Source organism: Pogona vitticeps, chromosome 4 (genome assembly GCF_051106095.1).
Source record: "Pogona vitticeps strain Pit_001003342236 chromosome 4, PviZW2.1, whole genome shotgun sequence".
In the NCBI taxonomy this organism is placed as follows: Eukaryota; Metazoa; Chordata; class Lepidosauria; order Squamata; family Agamidae; genus Pogona; species Pogona vitticeps.
Window position 1 is genome coordinate 126,850,445 of NC_135786.1, and position 13,899 is coordinate 126,864,343.

A 13,899-nucleotide genomic window follows, 5' to 3' on the forward strand; every position below is an offset into this window, starting at 1 on the left:
TAGCTCCTGGCGTAAATATGTCACTTCTTACATTGGGGCTGGACCAAAGTGCTCGCGATCAGTTATCACCCTCAAGGGGATGCTCCTTACTGCACATACCGCCCCGCAGCAAGGGTGTCTCACCCAGTCCCCTTCGAGGGGTTGGATTGTTGTAAGAGGGACCAGGACGGATCACCTTCCTCCCCCACCTTGGTTGCAGGTGTAAACCACCACCATCCGTTCTAGTGGTTTTGCCCCTTTCCCTTCGTTTCTGGGTAAGCTTGGATCTGGGAGTAATCCTCCTCCTGTCTTAAGGTTGGGGAAATCTTTCAGTAAGTTACAGACCTTGTCGGGTGTCTCATCATTCCTCTCGGTTTGTACTGCGCTATGTTTGATGCTTTTCTCTGTGTTGTCTGTTTCCACTCTAAATTCCCACGCATCACTCCACTCTTTTATAACCTCCTCCCACACTATCAGATCTTGCTCCTCCCCCTGGTCCTCCTCCTTGTCTTCTGCCAAGCACACTTCTACCGCTTTCCTTTCCTTTCCTCCTTCCTCTTCTATTTCTATTAGCACACCCTCTGCACCTCCACACGCCTCCTTCTGTCCATTCTTTGTTGAGGACACCTCACTAGCCTCCTGTCCTTCACGGTGGTTGATGACACATAAACAAAGAGCATATTGTGCTTTCTGGTTAAGCTTTATATGCAAGCAGATGGCCAGAATATAAGAGCAAAAGGAAGCAGGAATAGTAACTTTCACAGCAAGGCCCATCTTCAACCACTAGTGGCACACTTCAGTTCTTTGGAATGTTTTTCACTGACTATACTAATGTTACTGGATTTGTTTGGCATCATACCCCTTCTTAACTGAAAAGTCATCATAGCTCAACTTTCCTTTACCATTAAGAAAAAAATTTAGTAATTTAAAAACCAAAACATGGAAACTATTTTAAATTCTAAATAAGCACAAATAGTTTCTCCTGAGAAATCTTTAAAACTGAAAAAAAAAATCATTCATGGGAATCTTAATTAGCCCCTTGAAATACAGTATTTTCATGCTATCTAGGTTGGCAAAGCCCAAAGCCTGGAAGTAAATGCACTCCATTGTCTATTAGTAGCCAGCCATATCACCCATCTGAATATAATCACTCCATTTCCAGAAAAAAATATTGGTTTCCAGAGACGTTTTGAGTGACATGTTTGCTGTAGCCACACTTTAATGGATGGATTTTGCCCAAAGCTCTGAAATGCATGTTCAAAGGAAACAAGATGGTACCAATGAAGCAAAATAGTCCGGCATTATTTTAATGCTTATTTATTTTATGAATTTATTTAAATTTATTTCATCTATATCACACCTTTCTCCCAACACTGGGTTTCAGCACATCTGATAAGCTTAAAAGTATGTACAGACAAGAGCAGTACAAGACAGACATCTGTCAGATTTACTTTAACCTGGATTCCTGTATTGGGCAGGGTTTAGCACTTGATGGCTTTATAGGTCCCATTCAACCCCCATTATTCTTGAATTCCTAGTTATCTACAGTTATCCTAGTTAACCTAATTATCCCTATGTACAGACAAGAGCAGTACAAGACAAAAAAATAATGCTAAAACACAATTTTAAAAACTGTAGTATTAAAACAACTGCAGTATTAAAAGTAACTTAAAAGTACATTTTTAAAGGTACAGTATCAGTCTGATAAAAGGCCTCTTTTTAGCAGACATGGTTGCTGAAAGCCTTCTTTGCCTGCCAATTGAAAGATACTAGAGAGGAGACCAGCACAGACTCTTTTGGCAGAGATTTCTGCAGTCCAAGTAGCCACCGAGCAGACCCTTTCAAGTGCCCAACAAACATGCTTGAGTGGAGGACCAAGAGAAAAGACTATGATTAGAGAGAGCCTGGACGTTCAGATCTCCTGGGTCCAAGCTCTAATGGGCTTTACACATGATAACCAGCACTTTGCACCGTGTCAAAAACAGAGTAGCAGTCATGGTAGTAAGCAAGGAGGTCATGTATTGGTCAACAGCTCTTTTGAAACCCTTTGGAAAAATACCTGAAGTTTTTGAAGGCTTTTCGGAGGCAATCCTGATTCAGAGTGTATTATATTAATCTCAACTGTGTATTCCTAAGGCACAAGGACTGACGATTTAAAAAAAAATTAACTACAAAAAGAAACCCTGCAAAATTTATAGCACGGTGTAGAAAAATATGACTACACTTTATCTTGAATTCTTTAATTCTAAAAACTAACAAATAACACAAATTATATTGTTTCTTCACAAAATAAATTATTTAGAGAAATTGAAAGCAGTATCAGAGATCTAAGATGAAATCTGTAGCAGCTTGGCACTTCAACAGATTATCAAATGTGAAGTATTTATTAAAAAACTCAGCTTTATAGATGAAAACAAAATAAAAATAAAAGATAAAAATGTGGGGCATATTAAGATATTAATGTGAGTTTTTAGCAGAAAATGTGAGTTTTCCTGGACTTGTCCACAAGAGCTCACATTTTAAAAAGGGACTGTGTCTTTCTGTATGTAAAGGGAGGCACATGGCAATCCATGCTTTGCCCTACAGCAGGAAATCTATGGAGTAAAGCACGTCTGCTTCAGTGCTTCTCGTCATCCAAGAGTCATAAAGTGGCAACTGAAGCAAACTCAGCCAGTATTTGAGAAGCAACTCCTTCATCATTGGTGAAATTTTAAAAAATGTTTTGAACCTCCCATGCCTTCTCAGCACAGCAAATGCATGAGAGGAGGGAGGTAGACTCAGCGGCTGCCCAAATCACTGGAAGAATGTGAGATAAGCTTAATTCTTCCCTTGCCTTCCTTCCCACAGAAGGAAGGCAAGGGAAGTGAACTGCAAATTTGAGGAACACTCTCAGACACAAGCATATGTGGCTGTGAGGGCCAGATGGTGTGGTCTAATGGGCCAGGTTCACCTTGTGGGCTAGAGATCCCCCTTCCTCTTGATATAATTTTTTTAAAAATCAGTCTAATTCCACCTGACATTTAACAATTTGAATTTTTAGCACTTAGAAAAATACCAGAACTGCAGCAAAGAGAGCAACAAGGCCAATCAGCTTTAACAAAAGAGGCACCCCAGCACTGCGCTCTGAGTTGTCGGTCTGCCTAGTCGCCAGAGGTTTCAAAACCCGGTCATGCTGTGTCAAGATAGCTTTCCTGGCTCCATCCCATTGCCCTGGCCCTTGCAAGCGATACTGATATGGGGTGCAAGGCCCAAATATAACCTGCAAGGCCAGCTTGGGGTCTGTGAGCAACAGAGACCACACATTGGGCTTCACACCAATCAGACAGGCCAGTTCATCCATATACTCAATATAGTCCACTTGGATGGTATGGCGTTGGCTTTTCACATACCTGAAAGAAAAACAACAAAATGCATACACTTTACTTGCAATTTGGTTAAGTAAAGCATTATTGGAATCGTTCTGTAACAATGTCATCTTCATAGCTAGAAGATGAAAGCACTACATAGCCTCACTGAGATGTTCAAGAACAATGACCAAAATGATCCAAGTCTCCTTCTGTCTCTTTCTCTCTCTCTCTCTCTCTCTCACACACACACACACAGAGAGATTCTAAGGGGACACCAGGCTGCTGATTATGGCAAGATTAAACAAAACTCAAGTATATGCTATAATAAATATATTAGTCTTTAGAAGTTGCCACAGCGTTCTCTTCTTGCAGCAACAGCAAGGGTAATACAACAGAAGAACTGTCTCTCTGAAAACTTCTGCAGATATAGCCACTCTTAGGGGCAGAGCTGTGCAACTCACTCTAGCCTAATCCATTGAGACCAGAAGCTGCTTTTGCTCCACATGTAAATGTCTCAAAGCATTTCTCAAGTTAACTTACCAATGGGAGGTTCAAAGCCAACCCTTTTTCATTCTGTGAATGTCCCATGGGCTATCACACCTTCCTTCCACTCCCTAGTCCCCAACTGCTACAAATTACCCTGCTGTTATCATCTTTCCTGTCTTTACTTATCATCTTTGCCACCTCTCTCCTAGCCCGTCCTCCATTATTACTCTCACAGAATAATGGTATTGGAAGAGGCCTATAAGGCCGCCAACTTCAACCCCCTGCTCAGTGCAGGAATACAGATCAAAGTATATCTGACAAATAGCTGTCTAACTTTCTCTTGAATGCCTCCAGTGTTTGAGAGCTCACCACCTCCTGAGATAACTGTTTCCATAGTTGTACCACTCTAACAAGGAATTTTCCCTGATACTCAACCAAATTTTGGTTTCCTGTAACAAGCCCATTATTCTGTGTCCTGCACTTTTGGATAATTGAGAACAGATCCTGCCTCTCTTCTGTATGACAATCTTTCAAGTAATTGAAAACTGCTATCCTATCACCCCTCAGTCTTCTTTTCTCAAGGCTTAAACAGATCTAGTTCTTTCAGTCTTTCCTCATAGGGCTTGGTTTCCTGTCTTCTGATCATCTTTGCTGTCCTCCTCTGAACTTGCTTCCAGTTTCTCTGAATTCTTCTTAAAAGAGCTAACCAGTGCCAAAAAGAGAGGAACTAGTACTTCAAGAAATTTGTTGACTATATTTCTGTTAATAATAATGGCGTGCCATCAAAGCAATTCTGACTTAGGGCAAAACTTTTCAAGGTTTTCCAAGTAGAGAATACTCAGAAGTGGTTTACCATCCTCTTCTCCTGGGGGCCCCCTGGGACTGTGGAGCTTGCCCAAGACCACACAGGCCGGCTGTACTCATAGGAGGGAGAGTGAGGAATCCAAATCTCAACTTCTGGCTCCACAGCCAGCTGCCTAAATCACGGAACTGACCAGCCAGCATTATTTCTGTTAATGCAGCCTAAAATCGCACTTGCCTTTCTTGCCGTGGCCCTGCACTGTTAATTCTTATTCCGCTTATGATCTACAACAAACCTAAGATTCTTCTCTCGTGTAGTATTACTGAGTCAAATATCCCACATCTTGTAACTGTGCATTTGGTTTCTTTCTCCTAGGTGTAGAACTTTGTTCTTATCCCTGCAAAATTTCATTCTGTATTTATTCAACAGCCCAATGTTCGGGCCTATCAAGGTATCTTTGAATTTTGTTTCTTTGTTCCAGCATATTAACTATTCCACCCAATTTTTTTCATCCACATATTCGATAAGAATACCCTTTGTCCCCTCAAGCAAGTCATTAATAAAAAAAATAGTGAAAAGCACTGGATCTACGATTGAACCTTGTACTACCCCACTTGTTACTTCCTCCCAGTCTGAGGAGGAGCCATTGATAGGAGCTCTCTGAGAACAATTCCGAAACCAACTCTGTATCCACCTGGCGATTATTCTATCCAACCCACCTAGTTAGCTTGCTAATTGGAATGTCACGGGGCACTTAGTTGAAAGCTTTGATGAAGTCAAGATATATTTACATCTACAGCATTCCCACAGCCTCTCCGGGAAGTTACATGATCAAAAAATGAGCTAAAATTAATCTGGCACAATTTGTTCGATAGAACCATGTTGGCTTCTAGTTATTACTGCATTTATTTCAAGGTGTTTGCAGAGCTACTGCTTTATAATCTGCTCTATAATTTTCCTTGAAATTGGTATCAGGCTGGATAGTCTGTGGTTCTTTGGTTCCCCCTTTTTGCTCTTTTTAAAGATAGCGATATTCTTATTTTTAAATGGCATGTAGGCATCACTAGAATAGCACTGAATCATTCAATAACATGGCAACAAGTCACCCTAAAATAGTGTAATACTAAAGCTAAAATATATATAGCACATCATCCATACAGTTAGCAACATGATGCTCCCTTTCCCACTTTTACAACAGAGCTTGTGCTTTAAATTACCCTTCACAATTTTACTACTAACAACAAAAAAAGTCCAATTTCACTGGAAATGCAGTACACTCAAAACTTACCATCAACCCTTTCTGTGATCAGACAATAGCAATCTTGAGGAAACATATGCTAAACCTTTTTGCTTTAAGCAATATGTCCATAAGAACATATTGCTGGATCAGATAAAGGCCCATCTTGTCCAGTATTGTCGTGTCTGCAGTACCCAACCAAATATATGTAGGAAGCCCAGGTGCAGTCATTTTCTATTGTTTTTCTCCAGCAACTGGTATTCAAAACCAGAGCTTCTAGTTTGATCATAGAAGCAGTATACAGTGATAATGACTCTAGTAACCACTGGTAATCTCATTCTTCTTGAATTTGTGTAATCCCCTCTTAATCTATCAAAACAGTTAGTTTCCACTACATCCCTTAAAGCTTATGATGCTTATATTCTGTATTCAACAGATGTATATATTACTTTGGAGGCCAACACTGTTCCAAAGCAATGTTTGTTAAAAGAATGATATGATCAAGATATGGTAAGCAAGAAAGATATAGTAGAAGATTGTTGACATACTGGTATCACCAGTGGAAGAAATATGGTTCAGATCATTGATCCTTAGGTTCTAGGCCAGCACAGCTAGCGGTGAACACTTCTGGGAGTTTTAGTCCAAGAACATCTGGGGACCCAAGGTTGGGAACCACTGTCTTTAGTAAATGTTAAAGCTCAGTATTCTGATGTACTTCAACAGTTCCCCCCTCCGTTCATGCTGAACAAGCAAACATCCTCATCTTTGTCTCTGAATATACATCCTGAAGTTAATCTTTTTTTTTTCATAACAGATTGTGTGGTTCAAACTGGGTGATAATTTTCAGTTGTATGTTCTCTGATTTTCTGACTAGATTACCAGCATCAGCAATGGAGCGCACAGTACCACCAACAAAAAAAGTCAGGGGCAAGGTTCCACTTACCTCATGTTCTCCAAAATATGCAAAACTTCACTTTTAGTCTGTTTCTAAGAAATATCTTTATCAAAAGTCCAAGGAAGTTCTGTTTACTACTCAAGTATCCATTTTCTACTATCTAGTCTACTCAAGAACATTTACTTAACATTTAACTGGATAGATTGACTTTACTGATTTTATCTGGAATTCTCAACATAGATGAGACATGAAATTAGGTAAACAGAGATAACAGAGAATACAGACAACTCTAGACAGGAAACAACTGGCAAACCAAATCATCCTCAATTCCCAGTGCTGCATTTTGATTAAAAGTTATCACATTGATTTTTTTTAATAATTTTCTGTCCTGAGAAACCACTTTTGGCACTATATTTGGCACTTTTGGCACTATATCTTTTGGCACATTTTTGGCACTATATCCACATTATGATGTAATATACATTTATTTATTTATTTATTTATTTATTTATTTATTTATTTATTTATTTATTTATTTATTTATTTATTTATTTATTTATTTAACTTATATGCCGCCCACTATAGCTAACAGTATAGCTATAGTTCATCCTTTGTTTTCAGAGAAGACTATTTACATCAGATTCACTACGCAGGAAAAAAAGAGAAGTGAGCAGGTTAAGGTTAAGCACTACCACACTGATGTACATGCAGGGGTTAACTAGCCCAATACAGGCCTGGAATACACGGAAACAGTGCGGTCACATTAGGTAATCCTGAGCTTGTTGGGCTGTCAAAACAGTACATCCTTGCCTTCTCTGTTCTCTTCCTTTGGGCACCCTTGGTTCTTTTTATTTCAAATTGTTTAGCCCCTCGTTTGCCACAATTTTGCCAGACATTTCAGTTTTATAGTAGATATTCAGTGTGTTTAGTGGACAGAGTGGCAATCTAGGATTCAGGGAATCTGGGTGTGAATTCCCACTTGGCCATGGAAATTCACGGAGGTGAGGAGAGTGCACATGATAAAACCATTCTTTAAGTATCTCAACCATTTTGGTGGTTAATCAGGGAATGACACAAATTGAAAGCCCTATTTTAAGTTAGTTTTCACTTGACTTAACACACATAACACATACAAGATTACAGTAATAATACAGTCATAATGACAATGGGGGGAAGTAATTAACAACGAAGGGCTGGCAGGCTTTTAACTGTTCAAGTTAGGCCTGTTACATACCTCTTAGCTATGGATTCTTGCTTCATGGCAATGTCTGCCATCATCTCACTTTCTGACGGAAGCTTAACAAGTCCTAAAAAATAAAGAGAGAGAGAGAGAGAGAACCAAATGTGAAAAGGCAGTGATTTGAATGACTACAATGGAGGCATATGGAAAGCAGGCCAATAAGGACAAGAGGTGCTCTGGAGGGAGGTCTTTCTACTGTTGTGAAAGCTCATTCAGCTGGATGGAATTCTTGTTTCCAAGGAGCTATTCTCTGTGCATAGCTAAGCTTTGGTTGCTCTTTGGTAGCAGTATTTCGGATAGAAGAGTTCAAATAAGGAGGAGGATCCATTGGCAGATGAGCTGAATTTAAAATTTCTAGTGCCAAGAGATAAAATACTCACTAAGTCCAGGCAATATACATTTGTAATTGTGTCTTGTGATGCTTATTCTGGAAACATAAAATTAATACGATTACAAGTAGCATACATGTAGCATGATGGCACTTACCCTTAAATACACGTGTAGCCCAGCGGGCCTGAATTTCTGCAAGGGGCATGATAGCACCCAGCGGTTGGATGAGACCAATTATAGCCAGGGTGGGCTTTTCCAGTTGAGGAGGGAAGACATACTTATATAAGGAGACCTGATTATCAACAACTCTCACACAGTCCCCAAGGAACGGAAATGAGAACCTGTATCCTGTTGCAAAGACAACAAAATCTATATCATCTTCTTTACAGCCATCTTCAAAGATGGCAGCAGTTTCTGTAAATTCGCAGATGTTCGGTTTCACTAGAACTCTCCCTGAAATTATGCAGTTCGGGAGGTCATCATTTATGGTTGGATGCTGGCTGAAAAACCTGAAAGATACAGAAACAAAACTGTATGCCTTGGGCTTAATTTTTCACTTTAGATTTTCAGATACTTTGCTAGCTGCAAGACTATAGGGGCTGACCAGAGAAGGGTTATATCCAGCATAACACATTATGAGAACGGTGTGAAATGGGAGGGAACAGTTAGAAGTGCATTGCTATCTAGTGCCATCTCTCTTTTTTTAGGGTTTGTTTTAATATCTCTATTTTATTTTTGTTTTCTACTCTATGAGTTGTAATCCACCCAGAGTAGTGTTGTGACATGAATGACACTAATGGGAGTGGGATACAAACTGAATAAATAAATAAATTACTAGGGCCTTTGCTTTGATTCCCCATAATGATTACAGGGGGACATCCCAAGAGTTTTCTGAGTCACATTCTTTGCAACCTGCCTTTCAACCATCAGCAGATATACACAAGTTCATAATACATGCTTTCTGACCGGCTTTCTATACCAGCTTATTCTTAACTGTCCATTAAACATCTTTATTTAAACATTTTAAAAAAGAATTTGACTGGTACATTTCACCGCTCATGCATTAACTTTATATTGCCGATATCATTCATTGCCTTGAACTTTTAAACCAAATATTAGTGGCTCAGTGTTTTGCAAATAAGGCTGGACCTGATTAGGCAGCACATGGTTATGATCTGCTAGACACAACCAGGAAAAATAGAGCCTGAGGGCTCGAGCACATGCGGCAAAAGAACCCCAGTTATATCGAATCTGCTTTTTTTCAAATTGTATTATAAATTTCCCTTCACATGATGCATGGGTAAGATAGAGTCATTTGGCCAGCCAGTTGGTTTCCACCACCCCCCCTCGCTGGGAGGGTTGTTTTTAAATATACCAATCATATATTGCTTCATTCCATATCATTTCAGCATGTGTCAATGTTGTTGTCAGTTTATTTACTTTGCAAAGGACTTGTTTTTAGGCACTGTATCTGCGTGTGCCCTTTTAAAAGTTCTTTTTAAAAGGAGATATTGAGACACTACTTGAAGCAGCCATCAACATCTTTACAAAAACAACATGAACACATTGCTCAGAAGGAGACAGCCTTCTCCCTGCGAGTGTAAGGAACGAAAGGGGAAAGAGGGCTTGAGCAGCAAAAGGGACATTTCCTCCTTTGCATGGTAAAGAAAGGGGTCCTGCATTAATGTCTCCTCTCTTATTTTTTAACCCTGCTCTTCACAATATTTTGCAAGTCTTTTAAACCCCATTTTCTCCTCCTGACGTGGTGTGTAGCATGTGTAGCCTACAGAATTAGTACAAATAGCAAGAAATGTACTGAATGGACTGACAGCCTCATGATCACATGTAAATATGTATTGATTCAAGAAAGGGAAAAAAAGAATTGGTATAACTAGGATTGTTTTGGTATGTGTGATTGAGCCCTTACTTTGTTTCTTTTGTGCTGCTTATTGTAAGTACTTCAAAGATGTGAAGTACTTACAATAAGCATTATATATTTTAATAAGAGATATCAGTAAACTGCTTGCAGCAGCTGTCAACATGTATTATTATCTAACAGCTGCTGTTTTCTCCTCTTTCTGCTTTTCAAAGAAAGAAAGAAAGAAAGAAAGAAAGAAAGAAAGAAAGAAAGAAAGAAAGAAAGAAAGAAAGAAAGAAAGAAAGAAAGAAAGAAAGAAAGAAAGACAAGCAAGGTAGCATATGGATGGTCACCTTAGACTCCTATGAGGCAGAGCAGGATATAAACTACAGCACTCAAATATTAAATAAATAAATAATACCTGTGTTTAGGTTTCAACCCATAATGAGAATGACTAAATCTAGAATCCAGTCTGTTCTCTATCCAACCATTTAACATAGATGTGGTGACCAACTCCTTCAGGAACACATTAAATCGGGTGGTAAGCACCACATCTGCTGGGTAGCCTTTGTCACCAACACGATTGATAATCCATGCTCCTCGGCGGGTGCTGAGGAAGACCTGGGCAAAACAGAGAAAAATGTATTAAAATAACATGGTGTTGGAGGAAAGCTTAATAGATACCCATGAATGGCCAGAGAGAAAAATAAATGGATTTCAGATCAAATCATGGCTGAATTCTCACTAGGTACTAGAATGACTAATCTACGGCTATCATACTTCGGACCTATTGTGAGAAGACAAGAGTCACTGCAGAAAGAAAGTAAAGGTGGAAAGTAGTGGAAGGTAGCAGGCAAAGAAAAAAATTTGAATGTAAGAAAGACTGCCTCAATAAAGGAATCCAAGATCTTGAGGTTTTTCAAGACCCAAGCATGCTTGCATCTTTGGAGGTCATTCATTCATAAGGCCACCGAACACTTTGATGGCACATAAATACAAAACTATCTTATAACCCTTTCCCATCCAGCTTAAAAATGTATACTGGTTTTTTCAAAAATCCTCTGACATGTCCCTCCGAAATGTCAAACATGTTTGTGCTTCTTGTCTCACTGCTGTGCTTTCTTGCAATTCCAGGATTCTTCCTTGTTGTCCTATAATGAAATGTCATTATCTGTAGTACACAGACTCAGTCTTATATGAACCTTCCAAGTATATTATACTCGTGGCTCCTGCATCTGAACTCCCACTCAACCACCCACCCAAGATGAACCTTGTTAAATTCTCTCTTTACAAGACTGGCATTGCAGGGTACAGTAGATGAGACGGCTAGAACAGGCCAGTGAGATCTGACCACAGTTCACTCAACCAATATTTTTTAAATGCTTAAACTGCTTTTCTAGTTAAACTCTCTAGAACTGCATCTATCTACTGAAGATTCACAAGCTTCTTTCCTGGATCGCTGCTACAATATGGGACATTTTTACAGAAACTGCCCACCCCCCAAAAAAAACCCAGAGAGATGGCAAGAGGATGTTAAGATTTGAAATTTTGTATCTATAAGGTGTTTTTAAAAACTTGATTAAGGGGGAAGTACAGAAAAGCCCTGAAAATGAAAACATGTATGGCTTGGGAAATAATTTACTTTAGTTGCAATGTTTTTAAAACAATTGCCAGCTTTCCAGCAAACTTTGGAACAAGGTCATGATATGCTTTGAAGAATTTCATTCACACCTGCCAGTTTAACATGGGCTGAAATGAAAAAAGAGCATAATCAATAGAATCCTTAATGTTCTTAATATGATTACAGTACTGTATATGGAAATGCCATTTGCAGGTATGAAGCACCCTGTCAATTTGTAGGTATAGCACACTCTAGCAATGATCATAATAGTTCAGTTCTACAATACTCCTGGTGTCTTCGTAACTTGATGTTATAACATTCTGGTGCTAAACAGGGTTGTTCCTATAGAGTCTTATTATCCCATGTTTTGCAATAATTGAGAGTGAAAACAATGACTTAAATATAAATAATGGCAGAAATTAAGTTACACATCCTTAGAGTCACAATATGTGTAAAAACAGTACAATTTTCCATTGAAAATATGTTCCTGGAGTTTCAGACTCCTGGATCTCCAGGTACTTTCAGATAAGATTTGCTTACAGACAAGGAGGAAATAAAAACAAATGAAATAGATATAAATATGGGGAGATAAGGTATATGTACACAAGGCATCGAACTTATCATAACAAGATAGCTCTGTGCTACTACACACATCAGATATCAACAACAATCATGTAGTAGTACAATAAACATCATGGGTTTTCCTCCACTATTTTAACAAACAAATAGGTGAGTGGACATTTAGAAATATGTATTATTTTTGTGTGTTATTAATATGCTTAGAGACTAAGAAAGTCAGTTTCTTTAATATATTTATACTTTTTAAACCTTTGATGTTTTTTTCATGCTTTTTAAGTAAGGCTAAAGTTTATTTAAAGTTATAATACTTTTTACTTTACATATTCTTATTTTTAATAACTTTAATATTTTAAGAGACATATTCTCTCTCTCTTATTTTTCTATTTAAATATTTTATTTTTAAACTACTAGGAATAGGGTAAGGAATACAAAAGGTAAAAGGAAGTGTAAGGGATGGGGAAAGGGTTTTAAGGATAGGAGAACACAAGTACAGTATACAATCATCCAATCTATTCATATTAGGTATACAGTGATGCCTCACTTAACAAGCGCACCGTTTAACGACGAATCCGCATAGCGACATGTTTTTTGCGATCGCTTTTGCGATCGCATTGCGATGTTTTAGATAGGGAAAACATTGCATTGCGATGATTGGTAAGCGTTTCGCTTACCGATCTTCGCATTGCGATGTTTTTAAAACAGCTGATCAGCGGTTCCAAAATGGCCGCCAGAAGAAAAATGGCCGCCCGCAGCGTTTTCGCCCCCTGTCCTTGCTTACCAGGCAGCAAAAATGGTGGCTGGATGGAGGATTTCCGCATAGCGGTGAGTTTTTCCCCCATAGGAGCGCATTAAACGTGTTTTAATGCGTTCCTATGGGGTTTTTTTCCCCGCATAGCGACGAATCCGGATAGCGATGATTTTTTCCGCACGGATTATCGTCGCTATGCGGGGCACCACTGTACATGTGTATAGATAGATAGATAGATAGATAGATAGATAGATAGATAGATAGATAGATAGATAGATAGATAGATAGATAGATAGATAGATAGACAGACAGACAGACAGACAGACAGACAGACAGACAGACAGACACACACACACACACACACACACACACACACACACACACACACACACTGATTATCTTCTAAATATCAGCTTATATTCATGTTTTAATTTACACATCTTCCAATTCTGTCAAGAAACAGTTCATTCCTTTGCCTTTTTGAAACAAAGGTAATGATTCACAAAACCACGGCATCTATTTGTCTTCAACTTGGAAAGAATTATCCACTCTGAAAGGATTGCTACATTTGCAAAAGTTATCCAGCAAAACAAAAGTCATAGCCATTTTTTAACTGGCAGCTCTTGTCAATGAGTAGCACAAGTCTTTCTAACTTTTAATTTGGTTTTAAGAATCCAGGAAGACTAAACTAAACTGGTCCAAGTAGCCAAGGGCCATTTCCTAATGACGACCAAAGTCTGATCTTGGGATCAATGCACTTCCCCAGTATCTCCCCAT

General features: G+C 38.8%; 1 protein-coding gene across 4 annotated transcripts in view; it reads right to left on the reverse strand.

Annotated features, from left to right (window-relative positions):
- Positions 1-1,280: 1,280 nt before the first annotated feature.
- The window catches only part of LOC110089833 (flavin-containing monooxygenase 5), a 33,379-nt gene continuing 20,760 nt past the window's right edge, over positions 1,281-13,899 (reverse strand). For all 4 annotated transcript variants that reach the window (XM_020813162.3, XM_020813163.3, XM_020813164.3 and 1 more), the window contains exons 6-9: positions 10,596-10,795; positions 8,473-8,825; positions 7,981-8,053; positions 1,281-3,368 (exon numbers count right to left, since the gene is read on the reverse strand). In XM_020813162.3, coding sequence (XP_020668821.3) covers positions 3,023-3,368; positions 7,981-8,053; positions 8,473-8,825; positions 10,596-10,795 — 972 coding nt within the window. In that variant the 3' untranslated portion in view covers positions 1,281-3,022. The remainder of the gene's footprint in view (positions 3,369-7,980; positions 8,054-8,472; positions 8,826-10,595; positions 10,796-13,899) is intronic.